Here is a 25,589-nt window from a genome sequence, read left to right on the forward strand (position 1 = left end):
ATATGATACAAAAGAGATAGAATAAATGGATGTTATTCCAGAGTTTGAATCATTTATCAAACTAGTTGAACGGTTAGATACTTCTTGCAAGATACAAGACAAAGATGCAAATAAACAATTTGGTGTATACTTGGATGGGTTTTACGGGACTACAATATCTTGGTTGGCTTTGATTTCAGTCTCTTTTAACCTAACAATAAATGTAAGTAGTAGTACAGCACTATCAAGTGTCATTGATGATAAACTTATCATTTTAGTCAATTTCTAGGTTCGAAGTCAAGCCATTCTATTACTCTATGAATCATTGAGAAGGGATGCTACTGTCTATATACCGGTGGCTGATAAGAGTGGGGCATCAGTTCTTAGATTATTTGATCTTTTAATTTGTACAAAGGATAAAGACGATGGCGATGAAGATACTCTTCTTCTTTTTTCAAAAGAGACAATCAAGATGATACATTTAATATTAGATATCATTATGCAGGCTAGTCAATCCATACCAAAAGGTAATCATAATGTACACTACAATATATATACTATGTATCATACTGACTAATATATTTATCATTCTTAAAGTCGAATATGAAGATTTATTAAAGAAATTTAAAGAAATATCAATATCTGACAACCAACCAATTCAAAGATTAAAGACATTGGAATTGATTGAAATATATTGGGATGGTCTTTCAATTCAACAAGATCTATTTCTACCATCACTTTTGGGGTTTGTGACAGACATAGATATTCAGATTCAACGTCGAGCAATCAAGATTATCAATGATATTTGTCAAAGAGGTGAATGTCCAACTGTAACAAGAGAGTCTAAATTCATGGAAGCCATTTGTCAAGTTGGATACAAGGTTGGAGAGAATCATCTAGAGATGGATGATGTAATCATTGACAAAATGAAATCCCAAATAAGATGGATCACATTTGTTGGTGATGAATATAAACATGAATTTCGACATTGGAATGATATCATTCCTTTAATTCATCCAAGTAAATATAAAACTGTATGTATATATGTGTATATATATATATATTAATTAACTCTCACATCACTTACATATCTATCTTTAGTTATCAGATAATATTATACCAATTCTTTTAGATAAAATATTTGAAGGGTTTACTCCAGACTCTTTTATCGATTTTTTTTTTAAAATTGGTATTACTGTTGGATTGAAATATTTCAACAAGTATCTCATCAAGATGGTGTTGCGCTTCAAGTCACCAAAGGCTCCACTTGTACCGGGAAGCCTATTTTTAAAGATATTATCTCATTTCTCAAAAGATGATCATATATCTTTGTATGCACCAGTATTTATGGGGTTACTATTCAAAGAGGCTCCTTATCCACTAGGCAGATGCAACACTAGAATGCCCCTTTCATCATGGTTGACTCGTCTCTTGCCACAATTACCAACACCCTATTTCAAAATGATCACAGATCACCAACTCTTGGCACTCTCTTTAGATTGGCAAGGCACTACAAACAACCTAACAGATATGTTAGAAGAGATGATGGCTAGAGATATGACCGATCATTCCCAATACCTCCTCTATAACCTTGTAAAAAGGCTTATAGAGACATGCACCAACAACTGTCAATACAGCAAGATGCGTTCAATTATCACAGTAATCCAACTCATTTTGGAGAATGCAACAAACCAACTATCACTCCCATTGGATCTCACCATTGACCTATTTAGTAGTTTTGAACTATTAGATCGACACTTGTATGGGCTTTGGGAAAACAACATCAAACTAGTTGAACTAGATGACCATCTTTCCAACTCGAGTTGTCGCACTTTTGCATACCATTTTGTAAACTTGTCTTTTGCACTAGACAACTCTTATGGTACTGCATCTCAAATCATTTCAATCAACAAAAAAGTTATACATTACATTGAACCGTTTCTAACCAAATGTAGATCAGCAATCATCGAGCTGTGGTCGTCACATGATCAATTAATGTTTCACTCTAAATTTTCACAGGATTGTCAACTATTGGTTTTGTCAATGTGTATATTCCTGTCAGAGAATTCTATAGCAGTTGATGGTATCTCTGACGTCGGACAATTATATTCATATTATATCCCAACATTTTTTGGTCTTTACAAGGACAATATTCAAAACTACCCTTCCAAAATATATGGACGTACCTTTTGGAGAATAATCATTCAAGTTTATAACCAATCAACTCTGATCTCTGACCAACGAGACATCAATGAGATTTACAGACTCATCAATCACCATGCTACAGAATTTATAGATTCCAACAACAATGCTGCTGCATCAAAAGTATTTTTACAAAATGTATTAATTGTATCAAATCGCAAAGGTACCATCAAAACAAATAGGTTTGGTCTACCAAAAGTTTACATAACAATCCCTCAAGACTTTTTATCAAATATTAAAATGAATTGTCCTATATTGTTTGAATAAATAAAAGAATTGATATGTTAACATCCAAATTTATTATTTAAATTTAATTTGAATAGTGATAAATAATAAATAAATAATGGATTTGATTTAATTGTTGTTGAACTATTATCTTCTTCCTCTTCTTCTTGTTGTTGTTGAAATTTACGTAGATCATTGACTACAAATTGTAAAAATGATTTTTTATAGTTACTAACTTCTTTGGTTATAATACTATTGTTATTATTTTTGATATTTGTAGTTTTTTTAAATAAATCAGATAATAATGTTCCTACAACTGATCTTGTTGCTATATCTAATTGATGAATTAGATTATTTTCACAAACTTGACGATCTTGTTGTCTTTGTTGGGTATCAACTATTGTATCTGATGGAGCAACAAAAAGTTGTTTGTTCAAAAGGTCTACGATTTCATTCCAAAATGATTCAATCCTATCCAAATTATTATTATTATTATTATTATTGTTGTTTGTGAGAGTATTATTAAATTCCCATTTAATATTTGGATTGTTTGGTGGTTCAAACTCTCTATTCATCTTGTCTATAGTTTCACCTGTCACTTTGATAAGAGGTAGTAATTTCAAATCATCTCTTTTCTCTCTTTCAATATTGTAGACTTTGCAATCATCCACATCTCTATTTATGTATATCACTCCAAATCCACTATTAACTATTTTAAAAGAATAGATAATATTATTAATAAATAAATGTAAAATCATTAACCAACAGCCAACAGTTGGATCACATACAATCTCTGCAAATACGATAATATGGATATCGCATACTCTTGAGATGAAAGTTATCATCAAGTAAGATCAATCTTTTGCTGCGTACTCCATCTGGTGATGGTACACCCAATTGAATAGTATTGGTCGGTTTAAAGAGTGGTAATATAGTTGTACGCATTGTTGGTTCCTCACCCAAATGCTCATTCTTTAGGATGGATTGCACTTGATTGATTATTTCTTGTCTTGTCATCTTCCAATAAGTAGTTGTAGAACCACTAGTATCTTGATCGACACTAGCAATATCTTGGGTTGTCTTTACCTCATTGTAAATCGAATCAAACTCTAAATACCAAATATCAAGTCTACAATACGTTGACTGTGGTGTTGAAGAGAGTTTAGTCAAGTATTCAATCAATGTCTTGCATAGATTAGATTTACCTAAGAGTATGATGATGATGATGATGGTCATTAGTTAAAGATGATATGTTTGATAGAGATTATATAATATGATATCTTACCCGATGCAGGTAACCCACACAATAGAATTACATTTGAATCATGTGATAATCCTATATTCATTCAAATGTATCTGTATCGATTATATGTTATCTGTATGTATGCACCTTTAAATAATGAAATGACACAAAGTGTTTATAGTACAGAACCCTGTCAAAAAAAACAGGTCATGAATGTATTTATTTATTTTTAGAGACGATTATTATTATTGATTATTATTGATTATTATTTTGAAATATAATTATATCTAGATAGATATTTGAACTATATAAAGGTATTGTTATTATTGATTGATTGATTATCTCGGGTTAGTATAGAAATAAATGGATTGTTGAATGGATGGTCGGATTGATGGATAGATGGATAATATTTTACAAATATATTATTCCCTAGATTTAGATAGTCTAGGGATTTAACAAATCGAGAGATGATACACCACCACTAGTATTATTATTATTATTATTATTATTAGATGGTTGAGGTGAAGTGGAATCGGTTAAAGGTCGGTCTGGATTAATGATGATGCCATCCTCGATGGTTTCATGGTAAGACGTGTTGAATTGGTTTGGTTGTATGGGTGTTGTCGCGAGGGTTGATGGTGTGCCAGACGATGACACGGCCGACCCATCCCGGTTGGCAATATGTGGCGACGAAGATATCGATACGGAGCTGAGCGATATTTCTCGGTTGATGAACCCCGACTGCGTATTGGAGAGAGACGGTCCGCCACTAGTCTGCGGCTTGTTGATGGTGCCTGATGGACCATTTCCATTACTGGTATGATGCGAAGATCCCGTGTCGTTGACACGTTTAAACAAAAAGTAGTTTCTAGGTGAATCACCACCCAACGCAGCCATGACAACGATGACTTGTATGAATTCGGCAAGTCCCACAATAAAGGTAGATATGAAACGGTAGTTACTATATGAATCCAAATGGAGTGCAAAGTTGAATACCAGTGACGACCCGGTCGATACAAGCACCAATACGATCAATACCGATGCCAACTTTACAGTCTTTGTAATAGTCGCCTGTAAACGTGGGATCTTTTCAACTTGACCTCTCATCAATTTAATCAAAACAATACCGTTGATGATGACTATGAACCCATACAATACAATGAATCCCAAGTTACCAAGCGAGCTAACTCTATCAATTTTGTCGAGACCAGTCTTGGACAATGACCACATGATGATATACCATGTCAACAGCAATGCCGAAAATGCCCATGCTACATGCCATGCTCTCTTTGAATTCTTTAATATAATTGCATTGGAAACAAAAAATGTATATAATAATTGAGTACCTAAAAAAAAAAAATAAAAAAAAATAAAGATAAGTATTTTTCCAAAACCATCATATATATGTATATTCTTTCTTTATCTTGTATCCTTGCTTACCAGAAACATCCTATAAATAACCATTCATTAAAAATGAACAGCGTCCCAAGTGTTGAGAGATACCAAGAAACTGATCCAACTCCTCTTCTTGGTAAAAAAAATAAATACATAAATTGTTCTATTGCTCGACCTATAATTATAAATATAGCATATTAATATTAATATATAGTTTGGTATATAGTTTGGATTTGACTTACATAATGGAAATAAAGTTATGGAAAGAAAAGTCATGAATCTTGGAGACAGTGGTTTTCTGTGAGTTCGAAGATGTTGGTATTCCAGGACGGTTTGACAAAGATTTAAAAAGAAAATGACAAACATGACACCTATGCGCAGCGACAACATTGTCACTACCAAAGTGTCATAGGTCTCATTTCCCGTATACGGGTTGGTTGTATTTTGATATGGATCTATTTGTGACATTTCCACCATCTGTATTTTTGAAAATATTATTGTTGTTGTTAGAAATTATATAAATTAGTTGTAGTTGTAGTTGTAGTAGTTGTAAAAGATGTAAATGAAATGTTTTTTTTTAAGGATGGGGATGAGATGATATATATGAAGATAATTGAAATTGATTACAAAATTGGTGATGGAGATCACATCGATGTTGTTGTTGGTATATAGGTATATTGATAACGGGAGTGGTGGTGGTATTAGAGTGGTGTTTGTGGGTGGGTGGGCGAGTGGGCGGGTTGGGTCAATTGGAATCAACAACAATTCAATAAGATTATTGTTATTGGTTGTTTGGGTGAAAAATGAAAATACAATATAATTATTATTATCTTGAAAGATAGATTAGGTGATGATAGTTTTAAAACGGTTTGCTGCAAATGGGATCGATTTGAAAAAAAAAAAAACAATTCCAAAGGGCGCGCGGATTCACGTGGTGGTTTAAGAGAACAGGTGGGGGGTGGGGTGAGCTTTGAGGTAGCCTAGGCTGAAGCAACAGCAGCAGACACACACAGATTCTGACAAAGAGAGTGATGGGGCTCCAGATCGACAAACAACAACTAGGAGTCTGAAAAAGATTCTTCTTATTGTTGTTTGCAATAGGTGACAGACGTCAAATTAACGCGCTCGTGTAATGCTACTACTGATTATTTTGAAGATGTACAATAAGTCACTCACTCACTCTCTTGGTTAGCCAACAGCTAGTTTTATAAGTGTTGTTGTTGATCGTGGCCTACTAAATAAAAAATACTGTTAATGTGTGTGTGTTGGTGTTGTGTGAGGTAATAATAAATGAATGTGGTGTGCCAAGGGATGAGGCGAGGGCTTCTAAAAGTAACAAAGTTGAGATTATTGGTAGTTGTGTAGATCTTAAAGGAGGGAGGAAAGCGCCTTGAGAGAGAGAACCAACCAAAGGACACGTTCTAAAAATAATGGTGAGCCGTCGACCCTAGTAATAGGAGGGTATCGGATATCCCTAAGGGTTACGACGAATTGATAAAATTACTATAATACTGGGGTGGGTTGATTGGGTCGCTAATCGAGGAACTGAACAACAAAATAAAAAGGGAGCAGCAGAATGAAAAAAAAACTCTTTGAAAACAATAATATCTTTCTTTTTGTGTATCTCTTCAACAAATGTGTCTCTTTGATTCCTTTGGGTTTTCGGAATATTTTGAAAATATCTCTATCTCTATTTTTTTTTGAACTTTGAATAAACGAATGGAATGAAAGAAATGAAATAAATGAATGAATGTGTATTGTTGTTATCGAGAGAGATAAAGAGAGAGAGAGAAAAAAAAATAGAAAGAAAAGATATTAAATTCTTCTTTAATTTTCCTTAAATTCCAAAATAAAGGTCTCGTCTCTATGTCTGTTCACCCGTGATCAATTAGAATATCAAACAGCAGTTGTTATTTTCAAGATTGATTGGCTGGTATTCCCCTTGATGGTTGGGGGAGGCCAACGAGATACAGATATTTGATTCAATTATGATGATCATGATTTCTTGTCGTTTGATGTTTGTTCAACGGTTTCGTTGGTGGTCACCTCACATGTGTCCAACACGATATGTGAGGTTCGCAATTTCCTTTTCCGGCAAAAAAAGAAATGGAACACAGAATTCTGTAATATTTGCAGGCACAAGCTGGCCTTCGTTGAAGGGGGCATGGATCCATCCATGCCTGTCTCATACTTATTAATATTATTACCATTTTGAGTTTTTCTGACCCATATGTCTATATATGATCACCCACCACGAATACAAGAGCATTGAATGGTGGATGAGCCATTCATTAAAAATGAACAGCGTTGAGAGATAGGTACCATGATACTGCTCCTAACTACTCTTCTTGGTAAATAAATAAATAAATAAATAAATATTATTCTATTTATTATTATTAATATTATGTTATTGATGCGAATCACATCATGATGACTGTCATTAGCTGTCATTGTCAGAGATAAATATATATAAATAATTTACAAATTTGGATGATGGAATACACAGAGCCAAAAAGTATTTTGGGCATGCATTCCTCGTGAAATAAATACTACTACTATTATTATTATTATTACTACTATTATTACTCAATATAAATTGTATATGTTTGTGCAATTTGCGTATTGATTTGGTTGATTGGTTGATTTTTGTTTTGATTCAGATTATTATTATTATTATTATTATTATTATTATTATTATAAAATAATTTGTTGAGTAGAATCTTGATGTGCAGTTGATGGTGTTGAAGCATTGTCTAATGGGGCAGTGTCTGTTAGACCACTACTACTCTCTTCTTCACGGGTCATGAATGTATCAAACTCGACACCAGTTTCGGCACGTGTGGCTTCTTCGACGCTGGTAGAGAGACCCTTGATATGGTAGACGTGGTTGGCAATACGAGGTTGGTCCATGACCGAACCAGCATCTTCGACGACATTTGAACTTCGCATAGAATTGTCGGTCTCTTGGAATGTAAATACCTTCCAGAGTTGTGAATTGCTGAGTGCCGTCATGACAATCACCGCTTGCACAATCTCACAAATACCAACTATCAGGTATGTAATATAACGATAATCAGATGTTCTCGATAAACCCAATGCCATCCATATAATATCTCTAAAAATAATTACTAAAATAAATACCAATAATGTAATTGATAATTTTAATGTCTAAAAAACAAAAAATTAATTAATTAATCACTTTTAAACTATCAATCCTATCAATCTAATCTTTATCTTTTTGTTTCAATATTTACCTTATTAATCGTATTTTCATATTCAATTGAATGATTTTCTTGTTTTTTAAGGAAACGGACTAGAATTAGGCCGTGGACCACGATGATGATACCGAGGATGATGAGGAACGAGAAGAACCCATAGGCGTAGAGACTGGTGGCAGCCGATTGCCTGATGATACCATAGATCAAGATAAAGAGCATCCAGGCTCCAAACACGGCAGCAAAGATCCATGATGTGACCCAAGCTCTCTTTGAATTCTTGAGAATGATCGACGTTGAGATGAAAAAGGTGTAGATCACCTGAACCCAGTAACAACCGATGAATATCCATCCTATGACCAGAAAGTACGTGCTAACAACTGCAAAGATCCATGCTTTTGAACCAACACCTGATCTAGGTATTGCGTACAATAAACATACTTGATCAGCTATTCTAACTGTTAAAAGTGTAATAAAAATAAAAAAAAGAAGAAGAAGAAAGAAAGAAAGAAGAGTAATAAAAAAAAGAAATTAAAAAAAAAAAAAAATAGATGTATGAGTAAAAAAAAATCGATCGGTATTGGGCATTTGTCATATGATGTTCGACGATGAGATATATATATATATAAAAGTTATATTTATAATTATTTGTTGTTTGATGATTGTGTGTTTGTTACATACATAATGGAAATATAATAAGTGTAAGATAGGTAATAAATTTAGGACCATATTTCAAACTAGAGACATATCTTTCAGTGCCAACCACACGCATACGACGTCGTTTTAATCGTTTGCAGAGATATATAAATTGCGGCACTGCAAAGAGAGGAATAAAAGCAAGGAAAATGATTCTTATCCAGACATAACTAAGTACCAACTTGTCATATACATCTGAACTAGTATATGTTGCCATTAAATTGTAGTAGCTGTTATACTACTACTACTAATTAAATAAATATATTAAATATAATAAATTATAGATAGATATATAGATATATATAAGATTGATCTCACTCTATTTGAGATACAACAATAATTAAATAAATAAATAAATAAATATTTCTATAAATAGAATTAGATACAACTATTATTATTATCTATCTAATTATTTGTTATCTTGTTTTTTCTATTAATATAATAATGACGATCTTTCTTGGTTGTTTGTTGTAGTTGCATGGAGAGGGTCTGGGTTTTTTGTTAGTTTGATGTGATGCGATGGATAGATGGTTGTTGAACGTCTTTTGTATTTTTGTTATTGCCTTTTTAAATGAGGAGGGTGGAGGAGAGGAGTGATTCAATATTACTGTTTAGTCGGTCGGTTGGTTGGTGTATGATCGAGAGGGGTTGGCTAATCTTTTTGCTACTAAACACACTTTACACTTGGTTTCCAATCGTAAGATGATGGTAGAGTGGTAGCGGTGTTGCGATGGATAGATTGTCTCGTATGATGCAATGATAAGCATAAAGAAGGGGGGAGGGGGACATGTGAGATGAAAATAGGGACAAACGAGATAAGCTAAACAATGATTGGCTGTTGAATCGCTGAATGGGGTTTGTGCTAATGTTGGTTTCAAACCATTCATCAATGGGGCTGAAAAAAATGACGGTTAAGATATTTATTCAATTTGTGTGTCGTCTCTCTAGTTCACCCAACAAACAAAATTAACTTGTTTGAGTTGTTTTTTCAATCCAATAGTTGGCTTGTTCTTCTTCTTTCGTTTAATTGTTTTATGTTTGTTTTTCAATGATGTCCTTCCATTCTTCATTGAATACAATTGTGTGTGTCGTGTTTGTTTGATGAATTATCGGTTGCGATTGTATGTGTGAGTGTGTGAGTGGATTGTGGTGGTGGGTGGTGGTGGTTGTGTGTATCTTGATTCTAATCGGTAGATTCTTTCTTTTTATTTAGATAAGATATTAATATCTACTATTCATCCATATCTATCTATCTATCTATCTATCTATCTATCTATCTATCTATCTATCTATCTATCTATCTATCTATCTATCTATCTATCTATCTATCTATCTATCTATCTATCTTCTATCTATCTATCTATCTATCTATCTATCTTCTATCTATCTATCTATCTATCTTCTATCTATCTATCTATCTATCTATTTATTCTTTGATTGTCTGTACAGTTGTTCGTTGGGTTGGAACGCACAGCAACAAACCTTCCCTTTTTTTATTGTTGATATCTTGATAATTTCAAGATTTGTTTTGTTCGTTTGGGATGAATATAGATAGATCCTCATCTTCGTTTATCCTGGTATATTATTATTATTAAAAAAAAAAAATGGGTTGGATAAAATACTTTCCAAAAATAGAAAAACCGAGGTAATATATATTTTTGAACTTCCACTTCCACTCTTAAACTAAATTAATAAACTATGTTGGTTGATATGATAGTCTCTCCAACCATATAACTATGACTAGCCTATCCTGTGTGGGAAACTACTTTCCCATTTCTTATTTACTTTATTTTCTCTTGGCATGTTCATAATTAAAACTTAAGGATCCGCGCACTACATCTCCCCATGGTTTTTTGGTTAATTAATTAATTTGTCACGGTTTGTTTTCGAAACCACCCAAACAAAAAAAGCCATTGTTTGCTACTATCTATATTTTTTTTTATCTTCTAGGTCATATTTTTAAATACCAGATCGTTTCGATCCCTTTTGTCTCTCTTAGTATCTTTACCAATCTATCTTCTTTTCGCTTTGGATTATTATTATTATTGAAGCTTTCTCAAAAGTGTCGGTTCGTGAAATTGAGGGTCATTAATATAACCCTGTTACCCACATCATCGTAAAAATATCACGTTGGTTCCTGTGCACTCCGCCCAGTTTTAGTGAAATCGAGATTCCGAAACAGCAGTGCTGCAAATGAATGCTTGCCTCAGACCAGTCCCGCTCCCTCCTACCCCCCACCACACCCACTCTATGTCCATTTGAGACACCCAACCCCATCGTATCTTCAATTTACACAATTCAATTTTACTTTAAATGACAAAAGTGTACACACAGACAGAGAGGTATGAATTAGTGAGGAGATGGAGACGACGATTAGTTAAAGTTTGCAGTAAAAGGAGCAAAGCTCTCTGAGAGGATGTTGATTGCTGACCAACGCGCACCTGTTGCTTCTAATAGAGTGTTAAGATTGAAAGAACGAGAACAGGTAGCAAGTGCATAGAAGGGGGGTATCTCATCTTACCTTTTCTATGTCTGTTTACATTGTTGAAACGATCAAAAAAGAAAAACAGACAACACCTCATTATTAATAATTGTTGTATTATCATTCAATATTATTGTTGTTGTTTTTGCAATCTAAAAAACTATATTTATATTTTAATATATTGTTTTCTTTCTTTCTCGCCATAGATATCTATTATTATCTGTATCTTTATATATATTTATAAAACAAAAACAAAAAGGTAAAAGAAACATAAACAAAGCAGTCCAAAACAACAAACAAACAACAACAACTACAACAACAAACATTACATTGGGTTAAGGTGTCAAAAGACAGACAAGACATGTTATACTCAACTCAACCATGTGTAGTTATAACCTCACTTTTTAATGTGATTGATATTTATAAGTTTCCATTAATATTTGGGATATTAATAATAATAATAATTAATAATATTATTATTGGACAATGAAGGTGTGAATATTTATTAGATCGATTCCAATCTAGATTAATTGATATTTTAAGATTGATCAATAATAATGTGTGTAAATGTTTCGTTTCTTATATTTATTTACTTTTAAACATTTTTGATTTTAAATATCAAATATGGTTAACCCCTTTTTGGTATAATTATTATTATTATTAATTATCGATCACACTATCATTCATCATGCATCGTCATGGTTTCCTTTTCCATTCACACTCATATACACACACACCACATATTGTGTTCACCACATCATCACTTCGTTGTTGTTCAAATTATGGGGGTGGTGGTGGTGGCGGTGGTGGTGGCGGTGGTGGTTGGGAATGGAAACCCCGATCCAACCCATCCCAATCCAATCCAATCCAATTAATTGTCATATGTTTGTGTGTGTTAAGAATCGAATCGAAAATGATTTAGCATTTTTATTATGATTTATGTATACTATTATTATTATTATTATTATTATTTCCAATTATGATAATTTATATAAATCAATCCATTTCCCAAATAAAGGTGGTGCCATGATTCATCATCTGAACTGACTCGAGTCACACCTCCCCAACTCACACTCACACTCAATCAATCCAATCCTTTTGTTTAAATTAAATGCCCAACTCCCAAACCAATACCCAAAACCACCCTACATCTCGATAGATCGATGATACATATCAAATAATGATGTGTTATGTTGGTTGAAGGTTACGATTCAATACCACAGTCATTCATCATGGCACCACACTTTTTGGGAAATGATCATCATTGTGGTGATATCTTGAAGGTTTGTCCCAAAAACAAAGGTAATTGGATGGAGATGGTGAATGGCGGGTTTAGGGTTAAGCTCTCTCTCTTTGTGGGTGGGGGGGAAATAGGAACAAATAATAATAACAATTAATAATAAAAAGTGTAGTGCGCAAGACAGACAGAGAGAGACAGACAAACAACAACAGCAGTAACACCCTACTCCCTTTTAACTACTACATTCAGTGAACCTCTAACTACTCATGATAGATAAAACCAAAAACACACACACATACAACAAAGGTTAGATAAGAAATAATATATATCCCATCCATATATCCATCATCCATCCATCCATACATCCATACAACCATACATACATACATACATATTATATGTCTCTTTTTATAATACTTGTACTTGTTGATAATATTGTACAATACTATTGTAAATTAATAACCTAACCGACCACCGAAATGTGTTGTCCAATATCTACCACCTTCTTTTCTTTTCTCTCCACTTCCACACCACACAAAGAATGCAACTCCCTTTGGGTTCCACCCTGAAAGAAGCAGTATTGGAGCTATACTAGCGTCATTCTTAATCTCCAACCTTTTTTTTCGTGTGACCAGGCAAGCTAACAGGCGGGTGTGATGATGAGAAAACTGGATATACTCTACTTGTGACAACTTATAGCTCAAATTTGAAAGGAGTAGGGAAAAAGAAAAGATGCAAGGGATGGCTTGAAATCCGTTTGGTTGGAACTGCAATTTATTGAACTATAAACACCAACTAAACACCTAATCATATATTTATATATATTTGGAATTAAAAATAGCGAGAAAGAGATAGATACAGAATTTAAAGGATATTATTATTTAAATTATTATTATTAGTAGTTAGTAGTAGTAGCAGTACATACCCTCACTGTAATAATAATAATAATCTTCAAAGAATCTTGTAATTGAACATCCACCCCATCCACACCAATCCATCTTAATTTATATTAATTTCATAAGTCATCATCAGTTAATCAAAGTAAAGAGAGGGGTAGATATTATGATGATTAAAAATGTAGACTTTCCAAAATAAGCAACTATGAAACTAGTTTGAAAAATTAAACACACGCAAACTATCACATCACGCAATTTAATTTAAAACATCATTGTCGATTAGTTTGTTTTCATTCATGTCCACAACAGCAGCAACAGCAGGTAGTGGCTATTTTTATTTCGTTGAATTCATTTCGTCAAATCGATGCAACATACATGTTTCAACAACACTCATATCATGATTGCACTCTGCAGTGGGGTGTCCGGTGACTTGGCCCTATCTTGGCATTGGCATCCCGGTTTATCAAGACTTTTTTAAAATCAAATCAAACTTTTATAATCTCAACTGTCTCGTTTAAATAATTATTTATTATTATTATTATTTAAATTTACTTTTTGTTTTAAAAAAGACGATTATATATAAATACCAAATCAAGTACAATAATTATAATAGTCGTATAATTTCTAAAGAGTAGTAGTATTTATTATATATTAAAATTAATATAAAAAACCGACACTGTTCCAAATACATTCATACATACAACCACAACCAAGTCTCTTTTTTAAAACAAGGATTAGCTTGGCAAAAATCTCTATTTCGTATAACCCCCAAACCCTACCCCACCATCACCATCAACCAATCGCCCATATCCCCACTCAACACCCAACCATCCCCCATCTACACCAAACAAAACAAAAAAATCACAAAAAAATAGAAGAGACAAACAAACAGAACATCATCATCAACAAAAAAAAACGACTACAAAGGTTTATTGTTATTATATATTATATTATAAATATAAATATAAATTTACCCATCAACCGAAAAGCAAGTAAAGCTAGTAGTAGATTACTTTTATTCTCAAAAAGGTTAGTTTAAGTTTGTGTTTAGAGTCTAGACTCTATTCTATCCAAATTGTTTTACACTAAAGAACTGTGGATGCCATCCATCTGAGGTTCGCCTTCTCCTTGTCGATTTTTCGATTTTTGCCAGTGAGGGTAATTTGGGCTGCTTTTGGCAATCGAAATCTGAGGGTTACATTGCTCAGCTGCTGTTTTTTTGTTTTTTTAATTTCACTTTCAACCAATTTCTGCAGTTACTGCTGTTGTTGAGTGGCCCCCTCTATTGTCATGGCACCCCCCTCTCATCGTGTTTGAGCAACGTTGGGCTTGCAATAGTTGGTTCCTGTTTGATAAACAACAACTTCAGTTCATTAATACTAACCAACACATTATGTAATCCTTATACCCACATCACAGACACAACAACAAATTACTCTACTACATATATTATTATAACATTACATTCTAGAGAGACAGATATACTTATCCTAGGAACCAAAGAAACTAAACAACAACAACAACACAGTGTTGTGTATTGGATTAGATTAGATAAAGAAAAAAAAAGGGAGATCAAACGTCGTTTTCAACCAACTAATATCAAAAGGTAAATTAAAAAAAAAAAAAACTAAAACTAAAACACATCTTTTATAACTTTACACCAGCCAGACCCGAGGGTTATATTGTTCAATTGTGATCCTTTTTTCACACCACCCCAACTGTGTTGTGTGTGTCAATCAAAGAATGAAACAATGAGATCCTTCCTTCCTCCTCCTGCACCGCACACCACTGCATGCGACATGATTGATTACTAACTAACGCAATATCACCTCATCCCCCATATATATACATAACATACATAGACATTGAATCTAGTAAAAGAAGAAGTTTAGTTTAGAGTTAGAGAGTTAGGTTAGTACAGTTACAGAATTAGAATCTATTTTTTTGTCGTCGTCTTTGTCGTCGTACCACCCGCGTTTTAGAATGTCGTCACCTTATATCAACAATCAACAGCAACACCACCATGATGCTGGTGCCAACGTTGGAGTTGGGTCGACCACCACCACCACCACCACATCAGCTTCCTCTGCTCCTTCCAACAACAACATTTTGATTAACAATAATAGTAATAATAGTAATAGTAATAATAGTAATAATAATAATAATCTACAAGGACTATCAACATCTGGAAGTTATAAAGCACTACATCAACAACAACAACAATTGTTTTCAACACACCCATCACTCCTACAACAGCCACCCTCATATATGATCGAAACATCCGCCATCCCTTTTCCCAGTCACAAGAGCCTCAATCTACTTAACCTTAGCGGCGGCACTACTACTTCCAACAACAACTCGAGCAACCAATCCAACAACACGACGAATACCAGCGGTTCTGGATTATTCCACCAATTGCAACTTTCCAACTCGACCTTTGGCACAAACAACAATTCAAGTTCCAACATTCCATTTGTGTTGACTTCGTACGGCATCAATTCGAGTTCTTCCCACTCTAATCACCACCACCATCACGCCAACAACAGCGGTGCTTCCAACTCGACCAATAATATGAATGTGCAACAGATGATCAACTCTGCTGCCGGCGGCGGCGGCGGTGGACCATCCTCTTCCTCATCGTCCTCCAACTCGGGTAACAACCCCTCGATATACGAGGATGTCCCCAACACATTGTCCTACTCTTACGACAACATCTTTAATCTCAACAATCTTTTTTCAGAACCATCAAAGTCAATTGGTGAAGGTCTAAACATCCTCACCAACAGTGGTAACAATGCCATACAAAATCTAATTAATCAAAATAACAATCAAAATAATTCATCATCATCCAATTCAATTCCAGAAACTATAGGCAATCAACAAAATAATAATAATGTAAATAATAATAGTAATAATAATAATAATAATAATGGTAACGGTAATCCATTATTAATGATAACACCATCAAGTGATATTTCATCACCATCACCACCCAATTCATCAATTCTCACAAGTCATATATCGTCATCGTCACCCAATCAACCATCACCACTTCCATCGCCATCATCATCGTCATATCAACACCGACCGCAACAACAACAACAACAACAATACTATCAACAACCACAACAACAATCACAACATCCATTGTCACCATCAACTTCATCTAGTAGTCCACTTGATTTTTCCATGCCAACCTATCCATCAACCCAAAGCATTCCACAAAATCCAAACACAGTGGTCAATGTAACCAAAAAATTGAAAAGAGAATTTGATCAAACTCTTCCAAAAGATGAATGGGAACAATATTTCCCAAATGGTAAAATTTATTCTTTATTTAATTCAAAAAATGATTTGTATGTTTAAACAAAAAAGAAAAGAAAGATAAAAGAAAGAAAAATATTAATTATTTTGTTTAATTTTTTGTAGAACTGGAAGTTTTGGATTTAAAGTAAAAAGAATTGATAAGAATATAACTTATTCAGATTTGGATTCTGCATGGATTTTATATAGACAAAATAGATTCCAGATAGAGACAGAGTTGACTGGTAGTTTGGAGAATCATAACTCTGATCCCACCAATCCATTGTTTATCAATAACAGTGGTGCTCCCCTCAAGGTTGAAGCACTGCATTTCACACTGTACGTACTCAAGTTTTCCAACGTCAGCAATGTACAGGTGCTCAATGAGTTGACTGAACGCGTGCCCATCCACCAACTGGGCAACACCTCTGGCAAGAAGGATGGCCGTCTGCCAGTCGAGTCGAGTCCCGTCGTCAAGGGCAAGAGCAGTTGGTCCAAGCTGCAATTCGGATCGGCCACTGCCAACAATGCACGTATCAACCCCGACCAACCCAACCCAAACCAACAGTTTTTCCGTATCGTCGTCGTGTTGAATGCCGTCGTCGAGCAACAGACTCAGCAATCGCAACACCAATTCTCCATCACTCACCAGTACTATCCACTCTCTGCCAAGATCTCCCCACCCATGATTGTGCGTGGTCAAAACCCAGGTCGGTTTCTCAACCACGAAAAGACTTCAAAAAAGGATATCAACTCTTCTCCCGGTAGCAGTAGCTCTGGAGGAGGAGGGAGTAATGGCCAATCGCCAACCTCTTCAACCACCAATTTATTTCAACAACAACAATCAAACAACCAACAACAACAACAACAACAACAATTTGCTCAACCCTTTTCCCATCCAATCAATAATTTAGCATCGGGTGCCAGTGCCAGTGCAAGTGGTACTTCAACTAGTACTACTTCAACCTCGTCTACATCTACATTGAAGTCATCCACTTCATCCATGTCATCGTCATCTTCAAACTCTTCATTGACCAATGAAACTGAACCATTAAATACAACTTGGTTGGGAAACAACAATAATAACAATTCAACTAGTACCACAAATAATGGCAATACATCTACAAATCATATATTAAGTAGTAACCCATATTTTGGTAACAACTCATCATCTACCACTTCAACTTTAACCACTTCAACCACATCTACAGCAGCAACTACTACATCGGTATCTGACAACCAATCTGGAAATATATTTCAGTTTCTCTCCAGTACCCAACATAATCAGTTACAACAACAAGTCCAACAACAACAACAAGGACAACAACAACAACAAACAAGCAACAATTTTGTAACCATAAATCATTCACAAATTCAACAAGCAGGCAATCCATTTTCCAATTTTCCATCAAATATATTACCCCTTCAACAACAACAACAACAAACCGATGTACAAAATAATAATAATAACACTAATACCTCTTCCTCTTCCTCCTCACAATGGTTACGTAACCCATTATCCGATGATATTGTATATACAAATGGAAAGGTTGGTATTAATACCAACTCACCAACTCAAGCACTCACTGTAAATGGTAATATTTTGGTCACTGGTGATCTCTACAAACCATCGGATCGTCGTATAAAGTCCAATATTGTCCGTGACTCTTCAAACCATTGGGACAAGATTGATCGTCTCAAGATTTACAACTATGACCGTAAGAAAATGCCAGGTTACGACAACCTCGCTGCATCTGCCACCTCCTCGGCCACAATGGTCAAGGAGAAGGGGTTTCTGGCACAGGAACTAAGAGAAGTTATCCCAAATGCCGTCTCTGTTGCCGGTGAAGTTCGTCTACAAGATGGATCAACCATTCCAAACCTTTTGGTCGTCAATGATCGTGTACTACTCTTGGAAAATATTGGTGCAACTCAACAAATTGGTAGAACTCTTAGACGTGAACATGATCATATCATTGAAATGGATAAAGAAATTAATAGAGTTAAACTTGGTAAGGAAAAGAAAAAAAATAGAAAATAGATTTAATATTTATTAACTTTTATTCTTTTTATTTATTTAGAGGGAAATAGACAACAACATGTAGTATTAAACAAAATGCAAGATTTGGTAACATTTATGTTATCTGAAGAACAAAGTAAACAACATAATAGTGATCATGGAGATTCATGTGTTTATTGTAGTTTGATGGGTCTTGGACCTGCATGGACCATGTTTGTCTTTGGGTTCTTTGTTCCGCTGTTTTGGTTGTTTGGCTCGTTCTTTTTGTTCTCGCCATCACGTGTCAAGTGGGTGAGTGGATTGGTTAATTTCATCACTCTGGTCATCTTTGTCATTGCCACTGTCCTTTTGGTGTTTTACCAACCCAACATTGCAGCTGCCATTATCATGCCTTCGATCATTGTCTTTGGTATTGTCCTCTGTATCGTCATTGGATTCTTTAGACAACGTACTTGGGAGTCCAAGAAACGTTTCCTTCGCGAACGTATGAAATTGATGCAAAAGGATGGCTACCGTCAATTAAACGATCATATTGACCAATTCCGTAACCAATACTCAAACGGCACTGTCAACTCCAACTCTCACTCCAACTCTCACTCGCCAACCTCCACCGCGAGAAAGAATGCCAAGAAGCAGTCGATCGACATTACACCTATATCCGAGATGCAGATCAATCACGTGGACGACCATGACTCTGTCTCGGGTACCGACACTATGAGTTCATCGACATCGTCTGTTTTCACATCCGAAGTTGACAGCTTCAAGTCCATCTCTCTATCTAATCATCTCAAGCTCCAAGAAATCCCCCTTCAAAAACTTGTCATGGATTATGGTAAGAAAAAGAAACAACAACAACAAAAACAACAACAACAGTTGGTCAATAGCAGCAACAAGTCAATGGGTGCAAAGAGCAAGTCTGCCAGTGAAATTGCCTCGGAAATTATGAATGCCACTGGTCGCAACCCAAATCTTCCTAGATCCCAATCAAGTACCGTTACCACAACCAGTACTACTACAACTACTACTAGTACCTTTCCTCAAGAAGTATAAGGAATAAGGAATAAGGAATAAGAAATAATAATAATAATAATAATAAAACTCACCATATAAAAGAGTTATATAATATAATAATAAAAAAAAAAAAGACTAAAAGATATATTATTTATTTAAATTTGATTCATTTGGACCATAAAGAAAAGCGTTTGGTTTATCTTTTTCTTGAATGTATCCTCTGTACATGCCTTCCGTGTTGAATGGCATTGTGAAGTTACCATCTCTGTCGATGGCAATGAGACCGCCATCACCATCGATTTCAGTGAGTTTGGTGAATATAGTTTCATGAGCAGCCTTTTCCAAAGAATAACCTCCAAATTCCATCATTGCCGATACGGTATATGAAGCAACACTACGAATAAACATCTCGCCTGTTCCAGTAGTAGACACTGCCACAGTCTTGTTGTTTGCATAAACACCGCTTCCAACAATCGGTGAATCTCCAACTCTTCCAACTAATTTATTTGTCATTCCTCCTGTACTTGTTGCAGCTGCTAGATTTCCATTTATATCTCTAGAAACAATCAAATCAAATCAAATTAAATCAAATTAATTAAATAAATACACACACATGTGAGTTTAACAATAATCATCATTATGATACATACAAAGCAACAGCACCAACTGTACCAAATTTCTTTTCGCTCAAGTATCCTTTATCTTCTTCTTTTAATTCCTTTTCTTCTTCTTCTTTTACTTTGATTGGATTAGACGAATGATCTAATACTATTGAATGTTTGTTTTCTTTTTGTACATTGAGTAATTGATTGTAGCGATGCTCTGTGAAAAAGAATGAAGGGTCAACCAATTCAATCTCTGGTGCCTTGTCTCTTATAAAATCTTCAGCACCTTTACCAATCATCATAACATGAGGTGTCTTTTCCATGATGGCACGAGCAGCCAAGACGGGGTTACGTATAATTCCAACACCACCAACAGCACCAGCTTTCAGATCTCTACCATCCATAATCGATGCATCCATTTCATGGGTACCAGCAGATGTAAATACCGATCCCTTTCCAGCATTGTAAAGAGGGTCTTCTTCTAGTAAACGAACAGCTTCAGTTACTGCGTCCAATGCATTACCACCATCTTTAAGCAATACTTGATAGGCAGAGGTCAAGATCCTTTCTAATGAGCTTTGAAATTGATTTGCTTGTTTCTCGGTGATCACCGATTTACTGATCGTACCAGCACCTCCATGAATCAATAGAATTGGTCTTCTTGTAGTAGAATTAGTCGAAGAGGTAGTAGTAGTCTCCATCTCTGATATCGATAAACAAACAAGTAGAAACTAAATTAAAACTATTTTTGAAGAAAGGTAGTAAAGTTATTAAATATCATGATTTGGTTTGATAAAAAGGGGAATAATTTAAATTATCTTATTTTGTTATACTTTTAAAAAACCATTTACAAACTATTAGAAAGGATCAATTTGCTCTATTACCATCATCAATATTTAGAACAAATGAATAATGGTACTAGAAAAATTGATCCTTTCCAAGAAAGCTTGAAGGTTTTTGAAGTTTGCTTTCAGTTGAGACCCTTGATAATAACTTGGATTGAAATCGCTGAGGATGGATGACTAAAAACCATTATATACTAATTATATTAAAACATATTATTGATAACTCTTTAACTCTTATAATTAGCTTCTTTCGATTTTGGTATAGAGGGGTTCTACATTGTAGACAAAAAAAAATAATTAAATAAATTAGTTTGTGGTAGTTGGGTACTTGCCTTACTGTTTGGATTGATGAGATTACATCTGCGGAAATACAAACAAGATTTAGGATCAATTGATCCTAAAAAGATAGTTTGTAGGTTACCAATTGGCACTTCAGTGTACGAGGGCTTTAAGAAATCACACTAACGGAAATGGGTGGAGGAACAACCACTAATCAGATGGAGAAAACAAAAGATTAAATCCCCACTACCTAAGGAAAGATATAAAAAAAATGACAGATGAGGGTATCCACTATCCTATTTAAACATACCTAATAGAGTTAGAAGACAATCCATCAATTCATCCTAGGGGTTGAAGCAAACCTTTTCGTCGATATCTTTAAAATTACATCAAAACTGTGGGCAACAGGCTATATTGTCAGTTCAATATCCACCTTTGCAGGGTTTCAGAGATTAATGTTTTCAAGTGTCAGCTCTGAGATTTGAAAGTAATCCAAGTTTTCTTTGACGTTTCCATCTACTGATAATGTCGTCGAGTCCATTTATCTTTTTTGATTTCTATAAGTTCTGTATTGAAATACTAATCTTTTTTTAATATTGTTTTTTTTTGATTTGAACGAAAATAATAATCTATGAAAGGAGTGTGGTGGCTGATGAATCCATTTCACCCTCAAAAATAATAAAAATAAATTAAATTAATGGTGTGTATTAATGAATCTTTTTCGAAATGTAATACATTTTATTTATTCAATATCGCAATTAAATATTATCATTATTTGATGGATCGCATTTTAGAAATTAAAATGGCAATATTCTTTTCTCCACCTTCAAGTGATTGGATTGATTCGAGGTATGCTTCTTTGGGAATTTGGACAAGTAGTTGGGTTTTCGAGAGAAGTGGGTCAGGTGCAACACCCAGTGCTGATAGTACATTAAATAGATAGGTAATATCATTGGCTAAATGGTGACATCCGTAATCGGTGAGTGATGTAATTTCAACAATCGATTGTAGGTATAGTTTTTCGGTTGCACAAGCTACAATGTGAATCCATTGGTGTGCAATACCAACCATATCATCTTCAATATCACTAGTATCAGATATATCCTTTGTTTCATTTAACATAGTTTGATGTAATTGTTTTATAATGTTTTGATACATCTCATCATTTGTTGGGTATGACTAAAATAAACATAAATAAATGATTAATTAAATAAATAAAACTACTAGTTTTAACCAGAGAGACACATACAATTGCAATTTGATAAGAGAATCTTAATGATATTTCCTCTGAATAAGGATCCAATTGTTGTGGAATAGTTAATAAATGATCGGCAATTTGTGTACTATAGGCTGATTGATTGGATTGATAACTATCTACAATATTTAAATTTTGTTTCCATTCCTAAAAACAAAAATAAAATAAAATATTATTAATAATATGAATACCAAAGAATCTAATTCAATTAATTAATTAATTATTAATATTATTTTACATACATTCATTTTTGGTACTTCTTTGAATTTTAATTTTATAAAAGTAATCATTGTTTCATAAATAAAATGTTGTGATTGTGAACAAAAAGATGATACTTGGTCTTTTGCATCTTGTAATAAATGTTTCTTGTTGTTGCTGCCGTTGTTCATTAAATATTGTGGATCAATAATCATTTGAATGACATTATTAAATCTTGTTGATTTATCATTTTCTTGTGATAACATTATTGTTCTAATTGTTGATTCTCTAAAAAAAAAAAAATTTTAATTTAAAATAAATATTTATACATTTTTTTGTTTGGATACAGTTGTTTAACTTACATTGAAGAATCATCATATTTTGCTAAATAATCTATAATATTTACATTGAATGAATGTTCAAAATTATTTAATTTTGACATTAAACCATTAACCAATTGTAATAATTTCATTGCACCTTGGAAATGTTCCCAATTATGTTGTTGAGGATTCAGTATTTGTTGTTGTTGTTGTTGTTGTAAGAGTTGTGGTTGTGATTGTCTATCAATCAAAACAACATTGGTTGGTGAAACTATATTTGCCATTACCTTTAATTCAACTAAACTATCTTTTAATAATCCAATATATTCTGTTATTATATTCTATAAAAAAAATCATATTAATATAAATAAATATTAATATTAAACTATCAAACTACAATCCAATATATATATATATATATATGGATTACATACATTTAAAGTATGAATAAAACTTTCAATCTCTGATAAATGAGTAAATTGATAGAATCGATCAATTGATTGTTCGAGTAATGGGAATATTTTGTTCATTGATGTTTCAATATTATTAATTGATGAATTAAAGTCATTCTTTTTCTATAATTTTAAAAAAATGATTAATATATGAATAGAAAAAATCTTATAATAATATTATATTATATTATACATACAATTAATTGGAATAAAGATAATTGTGATTTTAAATATTTCATTTCATTGTCTGAGAATTTGTTATGGAAATGTCTAAATGGATCGAGTAGTATTGTTTTGATGAGATGTGTTTTGTCTAGGATAGATGGTAGTGATTGGATAAATGATATCGATGTTTTATACAATTGGATTAAATCTTGATTTTTGTTGGATGAGGTTGTGCTCGTTGATGCTGACTCTATTCTTGATTGAAGTTGAGCATTTATCGATTGAAATAGATGACCAAGTAAATGTTCAATCATCTCTTTTGGTTGGATTGCACTGCCACTAGTACCACCCAACTTTGAAAGCCAATTCAACTCTGATTCAACCATTGCTTTAATCTGATCATAAAATGAACCAAGGAATTGATTAAAACTTGATAATGATGATGAGGAAGAGGAGGAGGATGCAGATGAAAGTAATGGTGATACTGGTTTGGGTGATGATGATAAAGATGTAGAGGAGGAGGAAGGGTTTGGTGATAACCCACCAACTGTAGTATTGGTATTTGGAATAGCTCCTCCTTTATATTGTAACCAAGTAGTTTTTAGAGGTTCAATTCTAGAACTATTGTATACTTGGTGAAAGGTAGATTGTCGTTTGATGATACTAAAGACAGTGTGATATTTGTTGCAACCGTCTACATCACGTGCGTTAAGTGATTGTACCAACAGTGGTTTGATCGATGTCTCTAATCGATCAGTATAGATTGCAAACTGCTTTGACTGTTCTCTAAACTCTGGAATATCGCTCAATAGTTGAAGTGATGTTTTGATCTCGTCTAGTCGCTGTGCAATTGCCAAATACTCGGCTGCTGCAAACAACTGATCGAGTTGTGCCGAGAAGTGGAGCAGCTTCTCTGCCTCGTTGAGCGATCGAATACACGAGTCGATTCGCGTGCGCACCGTGTCCAAACTGGCAATCGTGTCAACTGCCGTATGCAGACTGTTACTGTACATTGAATCGATAGACTGCGTGATTGATTTAATACGAGTCTTTAACTGCAAAGATTCCTTTCTAACCTTATCAATCTCTCTAACCGCCTTTGGAACATATAATAACGATTCTGATGATCTATTCTCCAATGACATATTCAATTCCAATGAATAGATTTGTAACTTTGATAATAATGATGATGCTATATTCTAAATAAATAGAAATGATACTATTAACAACTATATATATAGTCTTATCATTTATATACCATGTACATACCTCTAAATCATTCTCTAATTGCATTGATGTTGGTTGAGGGGTGCTACTGTCTTTGTCTTTGTTGTTGTTGACGCGTAACACATCGTTTATCCATTGCTTGCTATTGAATGAATCTTTTAAGAATATAGTTTGTAGTGCATTCGAACCAGCAGGTGATGATCCATTCCCATTCATTCTATTAGATAGAATAACAATCAACCAGTCCAAGACAAAGTAAAGAGTATATCAATGAACTATGATTCTCAGAGTGCAAGTAGCACTTGAAGAGGTTTGAAAATTACACTCAAATTGGAA

At 33.9% G+C, this 25,589-nt stretch overlaps 9 protein-coding genes across 9 annotated transcripts; 3 read left to right on the forward strand and 6 right to left on the reverse strand.

The window, feature by feature from the left end:
* Positions 1-25: 25 nt before the first annotated feature.
* Positions 26-2,389, forward strand: DFA_05220 (uncharacterized protein; the record flags this gene model as incomplete). The annotated part of the gene is made up of 6 exons (XM_004360884.1): positions 26-202; positions 269-506; positions 577-1,013; positions 1,081-1,572; positions 1,621-2,319; positions 2,345-2,389. The coding sequence occupies 6 exons, from the start codon at positions 26-28 to the stop codon at positions 2,387-2,389; spliced, it is 2,088 nt and encodes a 695-aa protein (XP_004360941.1).
* Positions 2,390-2,465: 76 nt separating this feature from the next.
* On the reverse strand, positions 2,466-3,752 carry DFA_05221 (uncharacterized protein; the record flags this gene model as incomplete). Its single annotated transcript, XM_004360885.1, has 3 exons — positions 2,466-3,115; positions 3,195-3,611; positions 3,692-3,752. The coding sequence occupies 3 exons, from the start codon at positions 3,750-3,752 to the stop codon at positions 2,466-2,468; spliced, it is 1,128 nt and encodes a 375-aa protein (XP_004360942.1).
* Positions 3,753-4,093: 341 nt separating this feature from the next.
* Positions 4,094-7,369, reverse strand: DFA_05222 (uncharacterized protein; the record flags this gene model as incomplete). The annotated part of the gene is made up of 4 exons (XM_004360886.1): positions 4,094-4,995; positions 5,287-5,521; positions 6,294-6,465; positions 7,293-7,369. 4 exons carry the CDS (start codon positions 7,367-7,369, stop codon positions 4,094-4,096), a joined length of 1,386 nt encoding a protein of 461 aa, XP_004360943.1.
* A 369-nt stretch (positions 7,370-7,738) lies between these two features.
* On the reverse strand, positions 7,739-9,172 carry DFA_05223 (uncharacterized protein; the record flags this gene model as incomplete). Its single annotated transcript, XM_004360887.1, has 3 exons — positions 7,739-8,212; positions 8,299-8,717; positions 8,941-9,172. The coding sequence occupies 3 exons, from the start codon at positions 9,170-9,172 to the stop codon at positions 7,739-7,741; spliced, it is 1,125 nt and encodes a 374-aa protein (XP_004360944.1).
* Positions 9,173-11,328: 2,156 nt separating this feature from the next.
* Positions 11,329-11,537, reverse strand: DFA_05224 (uncharacterized protein; the record flags this gene model as incomplete). The annotated part of the gene is made up of 2 exons (XM_004360888.1): positions 11,329-11,405; positions 11,477-11,537. The coding sequence occupies 2 exons, from the start codon at positions 11,535-11,537 to the stop codon at positions 11,329-11,331; spliced, it is 138 nt and encodes a 45-aa protein (XP_004360945.1).
* A 2,400-nt stretch (positions 11,538-13,937) lies between these two features.
* On the forward strand, positions 13,938-14,051 carry DFA_05225 (uncharacterized protein; the record flags this gene model as incomplete). Its single annotated transcript, XM_004360889.1, has 1 exon — positions 13,938-14,051. The coding sequence occupies one exon, from the start codon at positions 13,938-13,940 to the stop codon at positions 14,049-14,051; it is 114 nt and encodes a 37-aa protein (XP_004360946.1).
* A 1,505-nt stretch (positions 14,052-15,556) lies between these two features.
* Positions 15,557-19,946, forward strand: DFA_05226 (NDT80/PhoG-like protein; the record flags this gene model as incomplete). The annotated part of the gene is made up of 4 exons (XM_004360890.1): positions 15,557-16,929; positions 17,003-17,215; positions 17,645-18,888; positions 18,958-19,946. The coding sequence occupies 4 exons, from the start codon at positions 15,557-15,559 to the stop codon at positions 19,944-19,946; spliced, it is 3,819 nt and encodes a 1,272-aa protein (XP_004360947.1).
* Positions 19,947-20,054: 108 nt separating this feature from the next.
* DFA_05227 (putative asparaginase 2) lies at positions 20,055-21,545 on the reverse strand (the record flags this gene model as incomplete). The annotated part of the gene is made up of 3 exons (XM_004360891.1): positions 20,055-20,463; positions 20,558-21,243; positions 21,507-21,545. 3 exons carry the CDS (start codon positions 21,543-21,545, stop codon positions 20,055-20,057), a joined length of 1,134 nt encoding a protein of 377 aa, XP_004360948.1.
* Positions 21,546-22,407: 862 nt separating this feature from the next.
* On the reverse strand, positions 22,408-25,469 carry cog7 (oligomeric Golgi complex component; the record flags this gene model as incomplete). Its single annotated transcript, XM_004360892.1, has 7 exons — positions 22,408-22,815; positions 22,886-23,038; positions 23,134-23,377; positions 23,452-23,750; positions 23,844-23,984; positions 24,059-25,225; positions 25,296-25,469. 7 exons carry the CDS (start codon positions 25,467-25,469, stop codon positions 22,408-22,410), a joined length of 2,586 nt encoding a protein of 861 aa, XP_004360949.1.
* Between the last annotated feature and the right edge of the window lie 120 nt (positions 25,470-25,589).

Source organism: Cavenderia fasciculata (assembly GCF_000203815.1).
Source record: "Cavenderia fasciculata unplaced genomic scaffold Scf_Dfasci-G-o-80e12.f1-5, whole genome shotgun sequence".
NCBI lineage: Eukaryota > Evosea > Eumycetozoa > Acytosteliales > Cavenderiaceae > Cavenderia > Cavenderia fasciculata.